This window comes from Podarcis bocagei (genome assembly GCF_964188305.1).
Source record: "Podarcis bocagei genome assembly, chromosome: 7".
NCBI classification, from domain to species: domain Eukaryota; kingdom Metazoa; phylum Chordata; class Lepidosauria; order Squamata; family Lacertidae; genus Podarcis; species Podarcis bocagei.
This window is the reverse complement of record NC_138132.1, coordinates 13,212,276-13,236,077: the sequence shown is the minus strand read 5'-3', so window position 1 is coordinate 13,236,077 and position 23,802 is coordinate 13,212,276. Positions and strand designations below refer to the sequence as shown.

Sequence of the window (23,802 nt, the reverse complement as noted above, 5' to 3'; positions counted from 1 at the left end):
ATATATACACACACACAGTGGTACCTCGGGTTACATATGCTTCAGGTTACATACGCTTCAGGTTACAGAATCTGCTAACCAAGAAATATTACCTCGGTTTAAGAACTTTGCTTCAGGATGAGAACAGCAGCAGCAGAATGCTCCATTAGCTAAACTGATGCTTCAGGTTAAGAACAGTTCCAAGTAAAGAACGGACCTCCGGAACGAATTAAGTACGTAACCAGAGGTACCACTCGTGTGGGGGAGGGGGAATCTAGACTCCTTTCACTCCCCCCTCCATGCCGTCCAGGGAAGCTTTGCCCTCTGCCTACCACTCAGATGCAATGCATTACGTGGGGAAGGGCCTCAGTTGTAGTAGCCTCTCCTCCTTTACCTTTGCCTTCTCTGCATATAATAATAATAATAATAATAATAATAATAATAATAATAATAATAATAATAATTTAATAATCATTTATTATTTATACCCCACCCATTTGGCTGGGTTTCCCCAGCCACTCTGGGTGGCTTCCAGCAGAATATTAAAACACAATTCTAAGGCTTTCACCATCCATTCTTCCTTTCAGGGTATTCTCACTTCTTAGCATAAAGACCCCTTGCCACTGTCGCTGCATATCTAAATACAGCTGCATATATAAATAGAGTTTGTAATTTGGCTGACCAATATCCCCGGCCAGAAAGATTCTGGACTCTTGGAAAAGTCATGCCCCAAAAGACCTTGACCTCCCTACAGGTCTACCACATGTGACAGAATGACCCCTTGCAATTCTTACATTTCCAACATATATTTGGTACATTCTCGTACATTCAAGCTAAATTCTTTAGAGTTAAATAACATCAGTACATCATCTTATAATAATTCCCTCTTATAATATGAAGAAGAAGATGGTGAAGGAAGAGGACATGAGCCGAAAGTCACTCTCCCCACCCTCACCATTGTGATTACCAACATCTGGGAGTCACATTCTTCTTAGAAGAAACAATGTGAAGAGCCTAAGCTTACAGTAGATTATATAGCAACATTATATATTACACAAATATATACATAATACTAACATTGCACCAAGAAACCTCTCCACAGATATCTGTGATGCCGGACTTCTGGGTTGGTGCCTCCGGTAATGGCGGAATTCCTCTGACCGGGAGGAATTCACTCCGTGGGAATTTGGGTCTGTACCGCCACGGCGAAGGCGGAGACCCGTAAAAATCACAGGTGGGAGAAGCCTGTGAGCGTGGGATTCGGCGGGCACCTTTTGCGCCTCCCCTACTCATGGGGAAACCCTTCGCGGTGTTTCAAATTGTGTGCTTCTTCCATGGAGCGAAGCCGCATAGCTGTTGCCAGAGAGCACTGACTTTTTCCTGTGCACAATTTGACTCCAAAGTAATTACCCGTGAGTAGAGCTGAAGTGGGAGAATTGGATTTTTACACGTTTAATTTGGTATCAAAACGAGGAGGTTCAATACAGGAAGTCCGCCTCCCCCTTTTGTAAATAAACTGAAAGCAATGAGGCTGCAAGCTGAAGTCTTGGAAAGCCTTTTGTAAAAGACTAAATTTCCATTGGCAAAGAACATAAAACCCCCCCCTTGGAGACAGGAGAAGAGAGGGGGAAGTGGTGGACTGAATATGCCTGTAGGAGAGAGTGAAGAGAATTAAAATACTGCCGCTCTGACCCTGGAAACAGGTTGCTAGCAGGATTGATGTCTTTTGGAATGTTCATTGACAGTGTCTAGAATGTTCATTGACAGGTAGCTAAACAAGAGAATACATTGTTTCTACTGTCTCCTGATGTTTGTTTGTTTGTTTTTTAAAAAGGAATATAAGTAACTGAAAACTGAAACTAACTTTGGATTATTGGAACATTGTTTAAAAGAGGACAGTACTGACTAATATAAATAGAAACTGTTTTCCCCTAGTGGAAGCTTTTGAAATTGGTTGCTCTACAGGAGCTGGGCTAGGGGAATTTCCAGCTGCAAGATAAAAAATTGTGAGACTCTGGGATTGACCTTGAATCTCTTAAGTGTTATGGCAAATGGAAAGGAAAAAACAGACGGAATGTTGACAGAAGAGGCCTTAGTGGTCGCATTAATGAAAATAAATGATTCGCTGGAACAGCTTCACAAGAAAACAGATGTGATAAATGCTGCAAATATTAAAATCGACTCAATTGCAGAAAGTATAAATAATCTGGGACAAAAGGTGAATACCAATACAGAAACCATCCAGAAATTGATACAGGAATCTACTTTGATACGGCAAACTGCGGATGAAGCCAGGGAGAAAGCCCTTGCTGCTGAATGTAAAGTAATACAACTGGAGAGAGAGAGAGTCCCATCCATACAAAGGCAATTTGATGAACATAAGCTGACATTTGTTATGATTGAACTTAAAGAAAAACAGACAAATTTGAGGACCAGATCCCTACCTGAATTGGAAAAGGAAAGCTTGACAGAGTTTCAGGAGGAGACAGGACTAACATCGGTTGAGAAAGAGAGGTATTTGGGGGTTAGCATGACCGCCAAAAATGCGAATTTATTTAAGGATAACTGTGAAGGACGTTGGATTGAAGAGAAGGGGGATTTGGAAATATGGACAAATCTGAAGTTGTTATTGTTGGGCTGAGTTGTGGTGGGGATGAGGGTTGCTGTGTTGCTGGGGATGTTGCTTTTGTTTCAAACATTGCAAGTTTTGGATGGGATGGATTGTTTCAGGAGGTGGCAGAGGGATGTTTCCAGATTTGTTTGGCAGGGCAGGAAGCCTCGAGTAAAATTTAAGATATTGACGGATGCCAAAGAAGGAGGCGGACTTGCCCTGCCAGACCCCTAAACTTTGTTGTGAACCATCTGCTTTTTTGCTGGCTGACAGAATGGCTGCTTCTCGAAAACACTGAAGTGTTGGATAATGGCAGATGAAGTTGATGGAATATATGGAATTGGCGGAAATGACCGGCAAGATCCGAGACCAGGGAGAAGAGTTGGTGGAAGAAGACTGGAAAAAGTTTAAAGACTATGGAAGTATTGTAAAATTAATGAATGTTAGAAGAATGTTGGAATGAAGTTATATGGCTTTAGTAGAAATGTTATAAGGAATTAAGTATAAATAGATTAATAGAATATTAAAGGAAAAAATAAGGTTAGAATGTATTAAGATAATTATAGGATAGAAAACAGAGGAAGATGGAAAGGAATTGCTGAAACAATTAATAGAAGTGGAATACAAAAAGGGAGGTGTGAGGAGGTCGTTGGAAATAAGCGAATGAAAGATATGATATTGAAAATGTTTGAGGTATTTTTAAACTGTTTTTGTTTGTTTTTGCTTTGTTTGTATTGGTATTGTTCTTTTTCTTTTCTTTTTTTGTTTGTAGTGTTGTGTTGAAATTGTTGGAAAAGTAATATATATTATTATAATTTTTTTAAAAAAGATATCTGTGATGCTGCCACACACACATCCGCATTCCTCAAACGCCAAAGTCCACATCATTCACAATGTCTTTGACTTTCATCACAAGTGAAGCAAAAGCAAATGACGTGGAGCTGAGCTTGTGTATATCCAGCCCCAGTAAAAGACAGTCCCTTAAATACGCAAGCTCCTCTGGACACAGACCTTCAATCCCCCCCACCTGCTCTTAAATGTAACCAACTTATTTTAAAGAGCAAGTGGACCAATTCTTTAGCCCCAAAATAAGTGCATTTAATGGGACAGAAGAAATCTAGATCATATGTCACTGTGCATTTTATTACTGTACAACAAAGGAAACTGGAAAGACACTTGTCTCCCCTTACAAAAAATAAATTTGTGATTCTGACTATCAGAGAAATCTGGCAAAATTACCTGGACTTCTGGAAATCTAATCCAATTTCACTGCTGAGCTTTGAATTCTGGTGTCACCTGATGGGGCTTCACTTCCTGGGTGGTGAAATTGAGGGTGCCACAGGTTAAAGGGGGGACATGTCCTTGGAGCTCTTGGAAGGGGGAAGAGATTGATTTACCCCAAATGCAAATGCATTTAATGGGAGTGAGGGGATCCGAGTCACTGTGCATTTTATTACTATACCACAAGGGAAACTGTGGACAGGCATTGGTCCCCCTTTCAAAGAAGTTCATGCTGTCCGGGAAACTGCCTTGGCTTCCAAAAACCTAATCCAATTTCAGTGCTGTAATCTGATGGGACACATATCCCCACATGCAGGATTGAGAAATTGAAGCTGGCACAGATTAGGAGGGACGTGTCCTTGGAGTTATTGGAAGGGGGAAGAGATTTAATTGCTTTTCAACACTGTGCTTTATATTATGGTATAGCACAATTAGAATTCTAGCAATTTGTTGCACTGCCCTGAATCCATTGTTCCTGGGTGCTGGCAAAGTGCTCCTTGCAATCTTCTACAAATTCCTCCAACTAAGCCTCAGTTCCTTGCTTGTTCTCGAACTCAGTTCCGTGCTGTTCTCGAACTCCTTCTTGGCTCTTCAGCTCTCTAGAATGATGAAGACACTCCTGATCTCCTGCCTCCTCTTGACCCTTCTGAATCCAGGTGAGCAGAACCACAGCTGCTGGGCAGTTCATCATGTTTCCAGGAAGGAATTGGGGGGGGGGCTTCATCCATTAAAGCAGGAGAAGAAAGGAAGAGGAATAAATGGTCAAGCTACAAGGGATCTTCAATCAGGATAGTTTGTTCCCAATATTTGTTTTTATTTAACCAAATACATACTGAGAGGTGCAATATCCCCAAGTCCATTGGGGGAGCAATGGGGGCAGTTGCCCACTCTTGGGTAAACCAGAATCCTAGGTTTCATCTACAACAAAGAGTATGTTTCTTGAACTTTTTTCCCGTCTGCTTCCCTCATTGTCCACTCAAATTCTGCCCTTTCCTCCTGAAACTTTGTTCTCAATATTAAATTTTACCAAATGCATACAGAGGTATGGCATCTCCAAGTACATTGGGGGAGCAAAAGAGGCAGTAGTTCACTCTTCAATAAACCAGAATCCTAGCTTATATTTAAAGCAGTGCTGTCCAAACCTTTTTCAAAGAGGGCCAGATTTGATGAAGAGAAAAGCCGTGGGGGCTGACCAAAGGGCCAACCAGAGTTGTTAACCTTTTATTTAGGAGCGGAATTATCCTGCCCCCACCCCATGCAATCTTTTAGTTTGCTGGTGTTACACCCCCCCCCCCCAATCTCTGGGTGGAGTCAGATCCCAGGGGTACCAGATGTGCTTACCAGAGTCTGTCATGTTTGCTGGTGCTGATGGGAGTTGTAGTACAACTACTTCGGGAGGGTTAAAGGTTTCCCCACACCTTCTCTACTGGTCCTCTCCCTCAACCTGCAGGAGCCATCTTGGACAATCATTCGCTGGTCTATACAAGGCTCACCCCTATTCACAGAGTTTAAGATCTACTGAAGGAATATATATAGGAAGCATTATGTAGATGAACAATGGTCCATCTAGTCTAGCCTCTTGTTCTTGCCATGGGTCCTATGGGAAGCCCGTAAGAAAGATCTGAGTGCAGCAGCTCCCTTTCTGCAGTTTCCAGTAACTAGTATTCAGACAAATAGTGCCTCCAATGTTGCAGGAAAAAATATATTAATAGAGGATGGTAAACATGAATTTATCCAGTCCACTTTTGAAGCTATCCAAGTCGGTGGCCTTTGCTGCCTCTCGTAAGATGGCGTTTGTAGCAGAAAGTGTTGTTTTCATGTGCCTTGACGCAGACCTATTCCTCCTACACAGTTACTAAAGTTTTCTAAACCCATTTTCCCCCCGTCTGCAGTGGCATCTCTGACATGTGAATCTTGTTGGAATGAAGGAAAAGATTGCAGAAATGCCACCATTGAGGAGTGTGACGATTCCAGTGACCAGTCCTGCATGTCTGCCCTTGGAGTTGGCAAACTGTGTAAGTGAGAAGAACTTTCAACCTCTTTGATCACCAAAACGTAAACCCCCTGACTCATTTTGTAAGGGCTTATCTTCGCCACAAGCCACGGAACATGACTTTTCATAAAGAAGTGTTCTAGGTTCTGCATTGCCTGTAGGATCAAGGAAGAAATTCAAGTCAGTTCATATTTACTCAATTGGCAGAGCAAAACAAAGCCATCCTTCAGAATCTGCCCTTCTTCCATTTCTGCAATTCAGTTGTCCGGCCATGTAATCAATAGACAAACGCACATACTAGGGTAAAGTGTGCATATAAGAACCTACAACAAAATCAAGCAACGGTCACCTAATTCATAAGAAGAGCTAAAAATAAAGATAGAAAAGATGGATATCAGTAACAGCAACAAAACAAGCCAAACAATACCCCAACCCAAGTGTTGGTTCAGCAGCCTCAGCTTTTGTAGTTGGAGTCAGTCTGTCAGGTTCCCATCTCCCAGGCCAAGTGAAAAATGACCTGCAAGGAGGAGAGAGCTAGTCCGCCAGGATTCACAGCCAATATGGTCAACAAATATCCCACACACACCCCATCCCCACAGGGGAAACCATGACTGCTTAAATCAGTAAGACCCAGCAGATAGGGCCTAAGAGTGAAAATAACATTCACACGAAATGTTGATGGGGGTGAGAGTTGGAAACTGATATGAAAATGTGGAGAAATGAACTTCCCATGAAGCCTCCTAAACTGATCCCATTTAATAAGGAGAAGGGTGGTAGAAACCTCTGGACAGCCAAAGGTTCTCTAGTCCTGACTTACATTAAACAAATAGATAAAACTGGAGAAATCTCTTTCTGCTCCAAGCAGGGCCAGCTCAAGACAATTGGATACCTGAGGCAAACCATAAAATGCTCCCCACCCCACAGACATGAAAGAAAGGGTGACTGAAGATTCGGCCTGGGCAATTTATTGATATATCACCCCAGGACCGGTATGAGGGGCAGTAAATCGGTGGGGGAAACCTCGCCTATCCCGAGTCCCTCTGCCTCCAGCACCCAGCACACTGAGGAAAAAGAAAACAAGCTGCAGCCTGGAGCTGGAGGCAGAGGGACTCAGGAGGGGTGGCAGTTTCATTAAAGATCTATCGCTGAGTGAAATCACCATCGTGTTCTGTCCTTCCTATCAGCAGTGGGAGAAACAAGCTGCATGATGAGGCTTATAAAGGTTATTCCTCCCTCCCTCCCTCCTTAAACTGCTTGGGTTAAGAGCACACCACTGCCCTCGCCTCAGCCAAGCAATTTTGCGGAAACCCCAAATGAGGCAGTAGTGGGGCGGGGGCTCAGTTAAAGTGTTCCCCCTCCCCAGCTGCAAGAGCCTGGGTGGAGTGCAGGCTCCGGGCGGAGACAGCCTTGGCTGCCACCTGGCTGCCTTTTTCAGCACAGGAGGAAAGACGGAAGCCACTCTGCCAGTCAAAGGCAGCCAGGCAGTGCAGGCAGCCCTGCAAGGCACAGGTAGGGTGGCTTTGCAGCCTGCGCTTTGCAAATGACCACCCCACAAGGAAAGAGGCAGTGTGCCTGAACGGGCACCAGCAAGGTGGAGGGAGCCTCAGAAAGGAGTGGGCGGCGACCCAGCGGCTTGGATCGGATTCGCACAGCCAGCACTGCAGTGAGAGAGAGTGAGTGAGCCAGGTAGGGGCAGAGAGCTGCGAGTGCGAGCGCACGCACCCCCAGATGTTGTGCCCGGTGCGGCCGGGCCCCCCTGCACCCCCCACGCTACGTCACTGTTTAGAAATGTGAAGATAAAAGTGATAGCATATAGAAGTCAGGGAGTGGGACGGGAGGAAGTGAATGCTCAATTTGAGTAAATATGTATGTGATGAAGAAATTTTATTTGGTTGTTATAAGGGGGAAATTTTTTTAAAATAAACATTATATTAAAAAAGAGAAAGGAAGGAGCTCCAAGGTCCCTGCCACAAACAACAGGGACATGGGGTGGCTCAGCTCGGGGAGAAGAAGAGACGAGGAGGTGGCAGATCTTGCCTCCAAGGATCACACCAGCGCTTCAAAGGCAGCAGCATCAGGCGATGCTTTTCTTGGTGGTCAGATCCCCTGCCCCTTGTGGATCCTGCCACATAAAGGTAAAGGGACCCCTGAGCGTTAGGTCCAGTCGTGACCGACTCTGGGGTTGCGGCGCTCAACTCGCTTTATTGGCCAAGGGAGCTGGCATACAGCTTCTGGGTCATGTGGCCAGCAGGACTAAGCTGCTTCTGGCGAACCAGAGCAGCGCACGGAAACGCTGTTGACCTTCCCGCTGGAGCAGCACCAATGTATCTCATTGCACTTTGATGTGCCTACAAACTGCAAGGTTGGCAGGAGCCTCATGGGTGGGCCAGCCCTATCTCCAGGTCTAGTTATTTCCTTTTCCAATTTTTTCTTTTATAGCAATTTTGGGGTCAAAAATGGTTATCAAGTCCTGCATCGCTACAGAGCTGTGTGATGCAGACTATGCCAGTTCCTCCATAACCTCATCAATGTACATCCACAGCAAGATCTCCTGCTGCAAGACAGATATGTGCAACAGTGGACCTCCTGAAAGTAAGTATCATCATCAGGAAAGCTGGTCTCACAAAACTCAAGTAATGAGAGAGGTCAAAGAAAGACAAACAAGCTTTTGGCAGTATCCTGATGTCAGGGACTGGCTAGACAAGGAGGAGTGGTGGCAGCCAGTCGCTCCAGGAGGTGCCTGAGGGTGACACTAGGAAAGAACATTTCAAACCTGATTCATACTGGTGAGACAGGGAGGAGCCACTGCCAGAGGGAACGAGCAGGGAAGCATTGGAGCCATAGTATGGGGGTGGCGGGAACTAATAGAACAAAACCCAAAATCCCAATAAGAAGATTACCTGAACAACATGCAGCATCTATTAGCAAGAAATACAAGGGAGCATCACAGTTTTACCTTAGTCCTAGAAACACCCCTCCCATAATGCCACTCACAGTTCCTCTCCTACAGCAGCTTCTGGTATTTGCATCCTATGCTTTCCTCCAGAATGCTTGAGCTCCCGCTCACCATTTTAACCTCAAAATATCCAGTGAAATAGGTTACGCATAGAGATGGTTCCTGGCCGCAGGCCACTCAGCAAGTGTCAGGGCTACAGTGGAATTTGAACCCTGGTCTCCTAGATTCTAGTCCAACCCTCTACTCACTTCACTTCACTGGTTCCTTGGTTTTCCGGAGTTCTAGCCCCCAAACCTAGAGTGACCCATTTTCTTTGATGCATTTGCATTTGTAGAGATATTTTGAGTGGGACAGGCCCCTGTCCTTCTTGTATGGGAAGGAACTGATTTCTTTGCATTCAATGAATTAATATCTTCAGGTTAAAGCAAATGCTAAGAAAGATATAGTCAATGCAATGGACTCCAGTGCCACCTAATTACTAAGCTATAGAGGAACACTATCTACACAAAGGGAATGCAAAGGTGCTGCAAAGAATAAAAGGTTTTTTAAAAAATACATTTGTTGCTCCACACACTTTCGCAACAGGCCCTGCCACTGGTGTAGCACCCTGCTTGTGGTTAACGCTTAGCTGGAATGAAATATTCAACGCAGCAATAGAGAAATTAAAATAATTATTTATTTGTCAGACAAATAAATGAGAGGCACAGTGGTATATGGTTACCAAGCTCTGGCCTGGCTCCTGCCATTATGGCCAGCCCTTATATTCCCTTAATCCAGCCCCCTTTGCTCCTCCTGTGGCTGCCTCTGTCCAATCAGCCTAGTTGGATTTCCTATTGGCTGATTGCTATATCCAATCCTAAAAGATACACCCACATCCTCCTGTCCTTATATGGAACACAAACAGCTATATATTGTTACATCTATAAATGACAAATAAGTAGTAATATATCTTACATGTGTCTCAACAAGGAATCTTAATTACCAGCTCACCTCTTGCCCTCCCTGCCCTATTGCCTTTTAAAACAAATGGTTAATCTTAAATTTTTATCTTAAACATATGTCAAGGATCTTGAGTTTCACATCAACATTGAAAGATATCCTTCATTTGAAGGTTTCTAAACAAATGTCTGACAGCCATATATCAGGACAGCATTTGATGGCGTCTTCTTGTCTGGCAAGAGGCTGGGCTCAATGGCCCCTGTGGTCTATTCCAACTCTAGGACTCTATGATTCTATGAAATAAGAATCTAACATCTAAATTTGTTACTTTCTAAATCCTTTGCATAGTTACATTTAAGCCAACATATTTAATACACAACACAGATAGCCTCTTAAAAGGAATAAGGCCTTTTTAAAGTAGAGAGAGAAAGAAAAAAAAAGAAGAACTCAGTTTAAAACAGTTTCAGAAGAAGGCTCTTCAGTTTACATCCCCCCCCTTCAGCAAGCTGCTTTTCCCATTATCTGTTTAAGGAAGAAACAGCTTTAAAAAGACTTCCTAGCTAGATGCTTTAAAAAGACTTCCCAAAAAAAGCCTCTCTTTCTGCCAGCTAGATGTTTTTTCTCCCATTTGCCTCTGGCCTTAGAAAATACAGCTCAAGGTTTTAAGAGAGGCCCATGGTATCATTTTACTATTTGCCCATTCCTAATTATATTTATCTCTGCCTTTGTTATCTTCTGTAACATGTAGGGTCAATGTCCTGCTTTTAGTCTGTAATTTCAGCTTTTACGACTTTGAGAATTGTTTTCTGCTATAAATCAAGGGGCCCCTTGTCTTAGGAGAATGGCCAAGGTTTTCTCTGCCTGGCATGAAACATTTGAAAATTAAGCCCTCTTTAATATACAAGTCCTGATCAAACATTAATAAAATGCAGGCTTATGCCTGATGCCTCATTCCCCCCTTTCAAGCTCAAGGACCTTCATCCCAAGTGTCCTTGATAGCTTGACCTTCATCATGTTCCTGAGGTAAAGCTCTGTATAGGGCCATGATATGAGGTAGAGTTTCATTTGAAACCATCTTGCTAATTGTACTTCTAAAACATGAAATGATACATGGCATCATACATAAGACCATTACCACTACTGTCAAGAAAAACAAGCAAGACAATAATATCCCTTTGAGTCCTGTGACATTAGGTAACCAATTGGTGAGCCATCCCATATCCCATCCTTCCCATGTTTGTACTGGGACATGTGCTATATTCTCCATCTTTGTGGCCAACACACGAATTGCCTCACCATTATCTGAAATGTTAAAGCAACAGGCATTCCCTGTCAAGTTCAAGACTCCACATAGGCCTCCCTGCTTGGCAAGTACATAATCCATTCCCATTTTCAGCTGCAAAATGGCGGCTCTACTTTCATCCAACTGTTGTGCAATAAGTCTCAAACTCCGGGCCGTTGCATTGGTTACAAGTTCCACTACTGCTTGCAATCGAATTATTCTGTTTAGATTATAAATAGGATCCCGTGCCCCTTGTATGAGCTCACCAGGATTCCAGGAGGCAGGATCATAATAGGCTATAATGCGCTCTGGTGGCCAATCATCAGTACCGCTCCAACTTTGGGTACTTCCTCCTGCTATATGAGAAATATCAGCGTTTCTTCGTGTACGCTTGGGCAAATTAGTGGGCATAATCCACATTGGTGGCAATACCCATCCCAGGAAACAAGTCCCACTCCATTTGGAGGGGAGTTTCTTGTATGCCCATTCTCCACATATCCACCACAACCATCGTGTCTGAGGTCTTTGGTACGTGGAGTACAGAAGGCGAAATAGCAAAAGAGGTAGAGAGTTCACAGTGCAGTATGTTAGATTGCCTTTTTCTGTCACAGTTATGTTCCATACCACTTTCCATGCATGAATAAAAGGAGGTGCACAGGGCAAGGCATCCCGAGTTCGATAGGTAGTATCGTGTGCCCAGGTATTCTTAATATTATCCCATGTATAGTGACAATGAGAAGAGCCTATCATGGTAGAATCAGCTGCATCTGATGATCTATGTACACAGAATTCCCCTTGTACAGGTATAACTCGTAATGGTTTAGTTGAGTTCCATCCGGGGAAATTCTGTACTTCTGTTTGGTGTGGTATTTCGCTTACCATACCAATGGCATCTAATGGTATCGGTAATAAGGGCATACCTCCCTCTGAATCATCTGGCCCGAGAGAGCAAACAAGGCAATTGGTCCTATTTGCAACATTGGCTACCATTTCAGCTAAACCTACCCACATATTGTGGTCATGGTGGAATCCATATTTAGTCAATTTGGCCAGATTCAAGGACCCTTCCCCTTCCCAAGGGATCAGGATTAATAATAGAATCATGTTGATGTCTAGCATATGCATTCCTTCCACAAAAGATTACCTTATAGTGATAGCAAATAAATATTAGTCCCAATATAATTCCCCCAGTGACAGAAATGGGGAACCACCAAGACCAAAACATATATCCCGAGGATCCCCAATGAGTAATATCTCTGATAATTGTTCCACAAGGGGGGGGCAGTCAATCAATTGTGGGGCAGTCAATCAATTGTATAAGAGAATCTTTCCTTTCACAATCGCTGGTTCAGATGCTCCTCAAGCTTCAGGCGTGCGCAGGTCAGCCAGCTTCCAGGTTGTGGCTGCAGCAGGCCGGTCGTCTAATGTTGCCCGTGACCTAGCCCGTTCCCGGTAGGGCTAGATACAGGGGTTTTTGGAGAGAGTCAGTTTAAGAGGATTAGAGGGGTCACCTTTGCACGTCCAACTGCCTTCGGACTTCTTCAAACGGGAGTGAGTAATCCAGGGGGTCACCTCAGCTACCTTCACCGCTGTTGGAGTAGAGAGCAAGACGGTGTAAGGTCCACGCCACTTAGGTGCAAGTGGATCACGTTTCCACTCTTTCACCCATACGCTATCGCCAGCCTGGAACTGATGAATCGGCTCGGCAATGCTGCACGGCGTACGCTCGAGGGCCCACCTGTTAAGAGAAACAAAAACACGGGAGAGAGATTGCACTTGTCCCTGTGTCACATGGTCTCCTATTTGTTTAAGATCAGCTGAAATATCCTGAACAAAGGAGGGCGGTCTCCCATACAGGAGCTCAAAAGGTGACAACTTAAGTCTTTTTGTGGGTGCACACCGAACACGAAACAGTGTTATGGGTAACACATCTACCCATCCCAATCCCGTTTCCTGGGTTAATTTTGCCAATTGGGTTTTCAGAGTCCGATTCATTCTTTCAGTTTTCCCTGAACTCTGAGGCCTATAGGCTGCATGCAGTCTCCATTTCACTTGTAGGACTCGACATACTTCTTGTACTACTTGATCAATGAACGCTGGCCCATTATCACTTCCAATGCATCTAGGTAATCCAAACCTCGGGATCAATTCAGTGAGGAGTCTCTTAGTTACCTCTCGTGCCTTTTCAGTTCGGGTGGGAAAAGCTTCAACCCATCCGGTAAGAGTATCTACAAACACAAGGAGATACTTGAATCCCTTAGAAGGGACCAGCTCTGTGAAGTCCACAATTAGGCTTTCCATGGGGACATATCCCACATGTTGGATTCCAGGAGGTTGTACCGGTCCCTGCCTGGGATTGTTTTTAGCACAAAGAACACATTTCTGTGAAATGCAAGTTGCTAATTGTGATAGGTTAATAATATACAACTTCCGACTGAGACTCTCTCTGGTTGCAGTACCGCCAAGGTGAGTAGATTCATGATAATTTCTTACAATTGTGCCTGCTAGATGATGAGGTACATAAATCCTATTGTCTGGCAGGATCATCCAACCGTCCTTCACAACTGCTCCTTCCTGTTCAGCCCACTTCCTCTCTTCTGGGGTATAGTGAGGTTTAACTTCTTCTGGAACTACCTCTGGTATGAGGGCTGCTATAAATCCTCCCACAGGCTTTTGGGCTGCCTCTCGAGCTGCTTTGTCAGCAGCATGATTTCCTCTGGTTATTGGATCCCTTCCTCGTCCATGACCTTTGCAGTGCATTACAGCAATCTGTTCTGGAGCCCATACTGCTTCTAACAGGGTTTCTACTTCAGGTCCATATTTCAAGGCTTTCCCGTGGGCTCCTATTAGACCTCTTTCTTTCCATAGAGCACCATGTGCATGCAGGGTTAAGAAGGCATATTTAGAATCAGTATAGATGTTTGCCTTACATCCGGCTGCCAATTGCAGAGCTCTAGTTAAACCTATAAGTTCAGCTTTTTGTGCCGAGGTGCCAGCAGGCAAAGCTTCAGCTTCCACAACTTCCTCATTGGTGACCACAGCATATCCTGCTCGTCTGGCACCTTCATGCAGGTAACTGCTACCATCAGTATAATATACAACATCTGGATTTTTCAATGGTTCATCTTTCAGATCGGGTCTACTGGAATAAACTTCATCCATTATTTGGAGACAATCATGTGATTCTTCATCATCTACCTCTGGTAGGGGCAGCAAAGTCGCTGGATTGAGCATATTCACTACTCGTAGATGAATCCTGGGATTTTCACACAATAGGCCTTGGTACCTAGCCATCCTTGGGTTCGTTAGCCAATAACTACCCTTATATTCCATGAGTGTCAGAACAGCATGAGGTACATTCACATACATCGTCTGGCCGAAGGTAAATTTATCAGCTTCTTTGACAAGGCTGGCAGTGGCCGCTACTGCCCTTAGGCATGGAGGCCATCCTTTTGCTACTGAGTCCAATTGTTTTGACAAATAAGCTACTGGACGGTTCCAACTTCCTAATCTCTGGGTCAGGACTGCCGCTGCAATCCCATTCTGTTCATGTACATACAGCTGAAAGGGTTTTTCCGAATTAGGCAGTCCAAGGGCTGGGGCCTCCATAAGTCGTTGTTTGATAACTAAAAAGGCTTGTTGCTGCTCAGGTCCCCATACGAATGGGTCCTTTTCTGCACCTCGAGTGCTTTCATGTAAGGGTTTGGCCAGACTGCTGAAATCAGGTATCCATAGTCTACAAAACCCTGCTGTTCCCAGGAATCCTCTGAGTTGTTTCCTTGTGGTAGGTTCCTTGATAAGGCAAATAGCTTCTTTCCTCTCTGGCCTCAATGCTCGTTGTTGGTGTGAGATGTCAAAGCCCAAATATTTGACCTTTTCTAAACATAACTGTGCCTTTTTCTGGGAAACTCGGTAGCCAGCTTCCCAGAGCAAGTGGAGCAGTTCCTCTGTACCTTCTTTACAGGTATCAAAATCCTTTGCTGCTAGTATAAGGTCATCTACATATTGCAGAACCACCTTTTCTCCAGGTATTGAGGGGTAACTTGTTAGATCCTTCGCCAAGGCAGTGCCAAATAAAGTTGGGGAATTTTTGAATCCCTGGGGCAATCTCGTCCAGGTTAGCTGGCCTTTTGTTCCTGTTAAAGGGTCTTCCCACTGGAAGGCAAATATAGGTTGGCTCTGTGGTGCCAGCCGGCAACAGAAGAATGCATCTTTCAAGTCCAATACAGTAAAAAATGTTGCTTCTGGTGGGATCAAACTCAGCAGGGTGTATGGGTTTGGTACATTTGGGTGCAAGGTCTCGATAGCCTGGTTTACGAGCCTCAAGTCCTGCACTGGCCTGTATTCATCTGTCCCAGGTTTTCGAACAGGCAAAAGGGGTGTGTTCCATTCTGATTGGCAGGGCTTAAGCAGACCATATTTTAATAGGCGGTCCAAATGTTTCTGGATGCCCTCTGCTGCTCGCCGGGGTAAAGGATATTGCTTTACAGATACAGGGGTAGCCATAGGTTTTAAGGTTACTACAATTGGAGCTATATTCTTGGCCATTCCTGGTGGGCTATTTTCGGCCCATACTCCTGGTGGCACCTGTAGAGTTCGGAGGAGCTTGTTTAACTCTGTATCCAATGTGGGTTGGACTTGCAGGGCTGACATTAGGCGCCATGATTGTTCCTTAGGTACTGAGAGGGAAATTATTCCTGCTGCCTTTGATGGCAGTTTCATTTCTGGACCTCGAGGAGTGAAGGTGATTTGGGCCTGCAATTTGGACAGCATATCTCTACCTAAGAGAGGTATTGGACACTCAGGTATATACAAAAACTGATGGGTTAAACGATGTCCCCCAATCTGGCATTCCAAAGGTTGGAGGAAAGACCTCTTAGCTGACTGACCAGTGGCACTTTTAATGACTACACTTTTGGATGCCTTTTTCTGCAATAGTTCTGGGAGTACTGAGTATTCAGCCCCAGTATCAATCATAAAGTCTATTAAATGGCTTCCTAATTGGATCGTGACCGTGGGCTCCTGGAAGCCTAACTTTATGGAGTCCGGTCTTTCCTAGTCTTGGGTAAAATCCTCCTCTGCCAGTCCAATGACATTGTCCCTACTCCGTCCTTGTCCAGGTCTCTGATATCTTCCATCTCGGATCATTCCCCGTCCCCGTCCCTGGTTTCTTGGGCCGGAGCCTGGGCCTGGGCCTGGGCGTACTTCTTCCAACCTCAGGGGTTCAGGACACTCCCGCTTCCAATGACCCTCCTTCTTGCAATTCGCACATTGATTCCTTCCCAGTGGTGGATTCCTTCCCCGCCCTCTTCCTCCATTTAAGGGGCGGTAGTCTTGCTTCACTGCTGTGGCTAGCATTACCATCTTTTCCTTCTGCCACTTCTTCTTCTCTTGTTTCTCAGCCTCATCCCTATTCCGATAAACTCGGCGTGCAATGGCCATAATTTGGCTCATCAGCATCCCTTCCCATCCTTCTGATTTCTGAATTTTCTTACGAATGTCAGAAGCGCACTGGGCCACAAATGTAGCAGTAATCATTCTGCTGTTTTCAGGGGCTTCAGGGTCAAAAGGAGTCCATATACGATAGGCTTCTTGCAGCCTCTCTAAAAAGTCTCCTGGACTCTCATTTGGTTTCTGTTCTACTTCTGAGACTTTAGACATATTAGTGGGCTTCTGGCATGCCCTGCGGATACCTTGCACAAGCGTCTGGCGGTAGGTGGTAAGTCTGGCCAGGTGAATTACATTGTTTGGATCCCAATTAGGATCTTCCAAGGGAAAGTTGTCTTGGAGATGACGGTCAATATTATAAATATTTCCCACTCTGGCCTGCTCACGCAAATATATCTGTGCCTTTTCAATTATGTCTCTCCTTTCCTCAGTGGTGAACAGAGTATTCAGGAGCTGGCGGCAATCTGTCCAAGTAGGACTATGAGTATTTATTATTGAAGTCACCAAGTCCATCATAGCCTGAGGTTTTTCTGCAAAAGATGGGGTGTGTGTTTTCCAATTCATCAGATCTGTAGTCGTGAATGGAATATATTGCAGGGTCGAAGTTCGAGGTGGCCGTGGTCCGAGTTGCCCGTTAACCAGCACAGGCTCCTCAAGTGCATCAAATATTCTTCTGAGAGGGGCTACTACGTGATCTTTCTCTTCGCTTTGCTCTAGGGGCCTCAAATCATAGGGGATGGTATTTGTCCCAAGGCGTTCTTTTAGCAGCTTTATACGCCTGGCTGTATTGCTTGCTGACCGATTAAGGTCTCCCTGTAACTTCTGTAATAATTCTCTAGGACTTGGATGTACAGGGGTTTGGGGTAGGCAATCAGTTGTTTCACTAAAAGAGACTGTAGATGGAGTTCTACTGGGACTCACAGATGGAATAACCACTTCTGCTTGGGCTTTATTATAGGCCTCCAATGCCTCCTGAAGATATTTATCATAATCTATCAAGGAATCAAGTTCTGTGACTCCAGCCCCATTATTCATTCCACTTTCTTGCCTTGGGGTTACAACTGGTGGAGGGTTTGGATTAGGCTCCCTTCGATGTGGAGCATAAGGTGGAGGTGGAAGCAGCTCTTCCTCTGGTCCCTCAAAAATGGGTTTGAGTTTATTTGGCAAGATTCCTTTCCTAGCTTCGGCTTTTACAGCCAATAATTTGCATCGTTGGACTTTGCATTCCCTTATCCATGGAGGATTTTTATTTAATGTGCTCAGCCAGGAATCTATATATGAAAATTGTTCTGGGCACCCTCCAATTTCTTTGGCGATGTTAGACCAAAGTTTGCTTACTAAATTTATATCAAAGGTTCCTTGAGATGGCCATTCAGTATTTTGCTTCGGCCACTCTAATTCACATAACGTTCTCAGGCGCTCTGGCGTCATTTTGACTCCATACGCCCCTGAGAAGGCTTTCTTAAAATTATTTAACATACATTCAAGAGGTGTATTTTCCCCTTTTGAACCCCCAACTCCCATTGTATGGCCCTGTGAAGTATCCACTCAGTCACTCACACACACGCTTCGTGGGTTTCCTTGCCCAGATGGAGTCGCCTCACTGGGAACCGAAGTACTACCCACTCCACACTCAGGTCAGCTACAGATTGCTCTGTACTTTCTCACACATACAATGCGTTAGATACTTCACCACACACTACCTCCCATTCTTCCCTTTTCCCCCACCAGATCACCATCTGATGTATCCAACCACCTAGCGTACTCAGTTCCCACTTACTGAGACGCAGAAGTTTGATCAAGACTTCTCTTCCTCCCAATTAATTGGAGGGCCAAAAATCCCTTTGTGCACTTACCCCTGGTTGGTTCCGTTTCCCCCCGGTCCGTCGCCGCCAGTGAGCAGGGTATCAGACAGACGAGACTTCTGCGTTCCCCCTGGAAAAATTTACCAGTGCGCGCTTGGGTAAGCAGTTTAGAGATCCTCTCTCTTGTACCCTGCTCAGTAGAGCGAAGGGGCTGCGTTCCAGCAGACCACTTATCCGAGTCACAGGAGCACCATAAAATGTAGCACCCTGCTTGTGGTTAACGCTTAGCTGGAATGAAATATTCAACGCAGCAATAGAGAAATTAAAATAATTATTTATTTGTCAGACAAATAAATGAGAGGCACAGTGGTATATGGTTACCAAGCTCTGGCCTGGCTCCTGCCATTATGGCCAGCCCTTATATTCCCTTAATCCAGCCCCCTTTGCTCCTCCTGTGGCTGCCTCTGTCCAATCAGCCTAGTTGGATTTCCTATTGGCTGATTGCTATATCCAATCCTAAAAGATACACCCACATCCTCCTGTCCTTATATGGAACACAAACAGCTATATATTGTTACATCTATAAATGACAAATAAGTAGTAATATATCTTACATGTGTCTCAACAAGGAATCTTAATTACCAGCTCACCTCTTGCCCTCCCTGCCCTATTGCCTTTTAAAACAAATGGTTAATCTTAAATTTTTATCTTAAACATATGTCAAGGATCTTGAGTTTCACATCAACATTGAAAGATATCCTTCATTTGAAGGTTTCTAAACAAATGTCTGACAGCCATATATCAGGACAGCATTTGATGGCGTCTTCTTGTCTGGCAAGAGGCTGGGCTCAATGGCCCCTGTGGTCTATTCCAACTCTAGGACTCTATGATTCTATGAAATAAGAATCTAACATCTAAATTTGTTACTTTCTAAATCCTTTGCATAGTTACATTTAAGCCAACATATTTAATACACAACACAGATAGCCTCTTAAAAGGAATAAGGCCTTTTTAAAGTAGAGAGAGAAAGAAAAAAAAAGAAGAACTCAGTTTAAAACAGTTTCAGAAGAAGGCTCTTCAGTTTACATCCCCCCCCTTCAGCAAGCTGCTTTTCCCATTATCTGTTTAAGGAAGAAACAGCTTTAAAAAGACTTCCTAGCTAGATGCTTTAAAAAGACTTCCCAAAAAAAGCCTCTCTTTCTGCCAGCTAGATGTTTTTTCTCCCATTTGCCTCTGGCCTTAGAAAATACAGCTCAAGGTTTTAAGAGAGGCCCATGGTATCATTTTACTATTTGCCCATTCCTAATTATATTTATCTCTGCCTTTGTTATCTTCTGTAACATGTAGGGTCAATGTCCTGCTTTTAGTCTGTAATTTCAGCTTTTACGACTTTGAGAATTGTTTTCTGCTATAAATCAAGGGGCCCCTTGTCTTAGGAGAATGGCCAAGGTTTTCTCTGCCTGGCATGAAACATTTGAAAATTAAGCCCTCTTTAATATACAAGTCCTGATCAAACATTAATAAAATGCAGGCTTATGCCTGATGCCTCATTGGCATGTGGCCCTGAGAAGCTTGCCTTGAAGGAAATGTGGCCCTCAATGAAAACAGTTAATACGAAGGTTCAAACTGTAAGCCCCGGCTAGGCCCCTGGCATACACCAGCTGCTGACGCAGGCCAGTATCACCATCCTTTTCAAACTAGAGACAGAAGCTAGAGTTGGGATTTGAACCAAGAACCCCGAAGCTGGAAGCTGTGCTGAGCTGGAGCCTGGCTTAGTCAGCTACCATGAATTGCATACTGAGACCCTCAGGTGCAGAGGAAGATAGGAATAACACCACACCAGTCCTGGTGTTCCTTGGTTTGGTATTCAGTAGTTCAACAAACAAACCCCACACAATAGCTCTTATTAGCTGGCATTTTTTCTTAGGTGAAATCATGATTTTACCAAAACTAAGCACATGTTTTCCCAGAAGTGTTTTTTAAGGATAAAACTACTAAGAGCTTTCTTTCTCTTTCCCGCTCTAAGGAAGAGGGCCATTTTGTAGAATTTTATCATTGTTTGTGTGCATCCGTGGCTGCCATTTTGTCTCTCAGAATGTCCCCCAATGCTGCTCAGTGCTAAGCCCAGTTGCTTAAAGTGGTATCCCTGTGCTTGAAATGTATGCTGTGAATGTGGCCCCACTCAGAAATCTCTTGCACCATGCATTAATGTAGCCCTGGATGAATGGAGCATGGCTGAAGTGCTGGAAGGTAGTAGGCATCCATCTTGGAAGGAGTACAATTCCTACCCCTCACATACAGCAAGTTGTGGTTTGCATCTGCAAAAGAAATACATTGACTAACTGCAATGTTGGTGTGATGATTGTTTTCCAGTGCCTGAGAGTGAGACGAGGGAGCCCAATGGGCTGAAGTGCCCGAGTTGCATCAACATCTTCTCAGACGAGTGCGAGGGCTTGAAGACCGTCAGCTGCAGAAATGAGGAGGATCAATGCTTCTACATTGGGGGTCGCATGAAGTTTGGTGAGTCTTGTATGATGGAGTGCAGCTAGAGCCCCATCTGTACTATGGAGTTAAACAGTATCATGCCACTTTGAGCAGTCATGGCTTCCTCTAAAGGATGCTAGGATACTTTGTTTATTAAGGGTGCTGAAATTTATTAGGAGACCCACGTTGCCTTCACAGAGTGTCTGGGATGGGCAGGAGCCCAAGGAGGAGGGGTGTGTGGGCAGGGAGGTGGGCGGAGGAGGAGAACACAGGGAAGAGCTAGTGATTTCTGCGGTTCTTGCCTGGAACCCTGCGCCAGTTTATTCCATTTTTTCCCCAGCAACACCTTAAAAGCCCATTCAGATAGGCACATTCTCTATTCCCTTTTGCTGTTCGTTCCAATGAGTTTTAAATGTTTTGATGGTTTTAACTGCTTTTATTGCTAATATAAATATTTCTTGTAAACCCCTAGCAGTTTTTACTGCAATCAAGCAACATATAGATTTTGTTCAATAATAATACATCTTAAAATTTGCACTTTAAATTGGAGGGGGCAGGATGGAGACCCACAGGCCCAGGGGCCAAAGGCATTCCTCTTGGACTCTTTCTCTCTGGCCCTTCGGATCCTACTTAGCCACACCTCTTTCCCTAGGCCACACCCCTCACAAGCCCCACTTCATAGCCTACCTGTATTCTTTGGCCTGGCTGGATTGTTGCCCCTGAACTCTTGTTAACCTGGAGGTAGGAAAGAGAGGGGGGTTTGAATGTATTTATAAAATGGCCTGCCGTGTAAAGGTGAATTTTACTTCTGTTTCCATTGGCATGTGGACCTCCCAGAAGGTCACCCAGACTGGAAAAAGGCTCTTGGTCTGAGAAAAGTTACCCACCCTTCATTTTGAGGGAGAGGGTTTTGGATTCCAAAAATATATGTGTGTTTTTCCCAACAGGGGGAAGCAGCCTGAGGGGCGCTATCCGAGGCTGTGCAACAGCTAGTTTGTGTGACTACTATGAGGGGTTGCTGGAGACTGATCTTGAATCATTAGGAGTTGAGATCACTCAATTTGAGTGCACTGAAGCAATGGACGAGGATTCCAATGAGCTGTAGCTGAGGGAAGGCAAACAACCACCACCCAGAAGAACCCACCATTTATGGAAATTGGTGGCCTAGCGGTTGAAGCAGGGGTGGTCTCAGCCTGAGCACTCCCAGGCTTTCTTTCCAGAAGTCTAGAAGCTCCTCCTCAAAGACAGGCTGTATTTGACTTTCATGCACAAATGAGGTCATTGAATCATGTCCAAAATAAATATATATGGCAAATCATGTGTGTTGTATCATTTTACCAAAAGCAACATTTCTTGGGGGAAATAATAGTGCTTGGGGATGGGAGATAGCTTTGGCAGCGGGCAGGGGTGAAATCCCTGCCAGACTTTCAGGTCAAATTTTAATCAATGAATTTTAGTCGACTTTGGGTGGTGCATCCCATTTCTCCACTTAAGGTAAAATGGGGAGAAAAAAGAAATGGAAGGACGATAAAGTCCCTACCAGAGAAGAATGGCAGACTTTGGGCTGCCTTGCTGTCAAGAATGGTCTATCCCATTTCGCCACTAGAAGTAAAATGGGGAGGGCCACAGCAGATGTGCTGCCCAACCCCCACCAAAGCTAATACTTCAGGAATTCTTTAAGACTCAGTCAATGAGTACAGCATATTCTCTTCTGCAAAACCATGAAAATATTCTAAGGTATTTAATTTAAAGTTTGTTGTGGCCTGTCCCTCTTGTACAAATTCAGATACTTCTTAAAGTGTCATTTTGAAATTCCTAGGGGAAATTAATCAATCACAGTCCTATACTGGGACACATTTCAGTCATGTAACAGCTCAGACTGAATGTTGAGGCAGACAATTTGGTCTCACTGTTAAAGAGAGCCAGCAAGCTTTGCCTCCATTTTTTAGGGGGACTCGGGTTTCTTCTGGTTCCACGAAAGTTTGAGTTAACTCTTTCTTAGTAAAAACACAATTTTCACAGAGTGCCAGGCCTCATGATCACAACAGCTCATTTCCCATGGGTTTTACTCCATGAAATTGGTTACCAAGACGAAAGATCCCCAAACACCTCACATCTGTCTAAGTCTCCTCTCCAGGGCTTTTCCCTTGACTGAGATTGTGTGCAGCTGATCTCTCCTCTACCCTTTTCATGCCCTTCCTGGGTTTTTTGGGGGGAGGGAGGAGAAGGGGAGTAGCCTGTTGCAGGAGGAGGAGGAGACACCTGTGACCAGAGGCACCAACCTGAGCCCTAGTATGTGGGTGCCCCCCCCCCCACACAAGCACAACATGATGGTATGGCATCACGTCATGCCATCACCTGCTGCCCTTCAAGTAGAGATGTGTATTGATGCTCAGAAAAGTTGTATTTATTAGATATTATCCTCCCTTCCTCATGTTTGTAAGTCAAGCAGAGTGTATCCCCTTGCTGCTTAAAAAGTCTTTCCTCCCCCCCCCCCTTAAAACAATAATCACACAGATTCTTGCTTGAAAAAGGTAAAAATAACATATACTCATTCAGAATACTTGTTGAAGAGTAACAGATACAGCAGCTTTGTCCAGAGGGGCTTAAAATGGTGATCCAGTTACAAAGACATACTTTGGTCAAGCTTATGATGGAGTCTGAGCTTTGGAGCTCAGACAAGCACATGGTTCTACATTGCTGGAAGAATGATGAGAGAGCAAAGTGCCCAAACCCTCAACAAAATGGGGCACAGTGGGTGAAATATACTTGGAGTCGAGTGTGGATTTCATGCCCTTTATTCAGCTCATAGTAGCGAGGACTGGAAGTTCCCCCCAACTGTCTGCTTTATATACATTATTTACACAATGGGCCCCACATGATTGGCTTATTCCGGTATTCACCTGTAGGCCTATCAGGTTGTGGATTCACTACCACCTGGAGCTGGATTGGGTGGCTCCTGTGGACCAATCAGACTGCTGCATTCTGAATCCTATTGTTCTAGGACCAATCAGACTGCTTTAT

The 23,802-nt window shown here is 44.5% G+C and overlaps 1 protein-coding gene and 1 long non-coding RNA gene across 2 annotated transcripts in view; one reads left to right on the top strand and one right to left on the bottom strand.

Annotated features, from left to right (window-relative positions):
- The window catches only part of LOC308590629, a 52,517-nt gene that overhangs the window by 9,196 nt on the left and 19,519 nt on the right, over positions 1 to 23,802 (bottom strand). The gene's annotated exons all lie outside the window — the stretch shown is intronic.
- LOC308590556 (phospholipase A2 inhibitor NAI-like) lies at positions 4,271 to 21,977 on the top strand. The gene is made up of 5 exons (XM_081200702.1): positions 4,271 to 4,527; positions 5,764 to 5,886; positions 8,304 to 8,456; positions 20,668 to 20,814; positions 21,726 to 21,977. The coding sequence occupies exons 1-5, from the start codon at positions 4,476 to 4,478 to the stop codon at positions 21,881 to 21,883; spliced, it is 633 nt and encodes a 210-aa protein (XP_081056828.1). The 5' UTR covers positions 4,271 to 4,475; the 3' UTR covers positions 21,884 to 21,977.

Excerpts from the sequence above, each read along its gene's own strand:
- LOC308590556 (XM_081200702.1), top strand. The coding sequence starts at position 4,476 with ATGATGAAGACACTCCTGATCTCCTGCCTCCTCTTGACCCTTCTGAAT. Across the intron at positions 5,887-8,303 it reads CCTTGGAGTTGGCAAACTGT|CAATTTTGGGGTCAAAAATG; the intron begins GTAAGTGAGAAG and ends TTTCTTTTATAG. Across the intron at positions 20,815-21,725 it reads TGGGGGTCGCATGAAGTTTG|GGGGAAGCAGCCTGAGGGGC; the intron begins GTGAGTCTTGTA and ends TTTTCCCAACAG.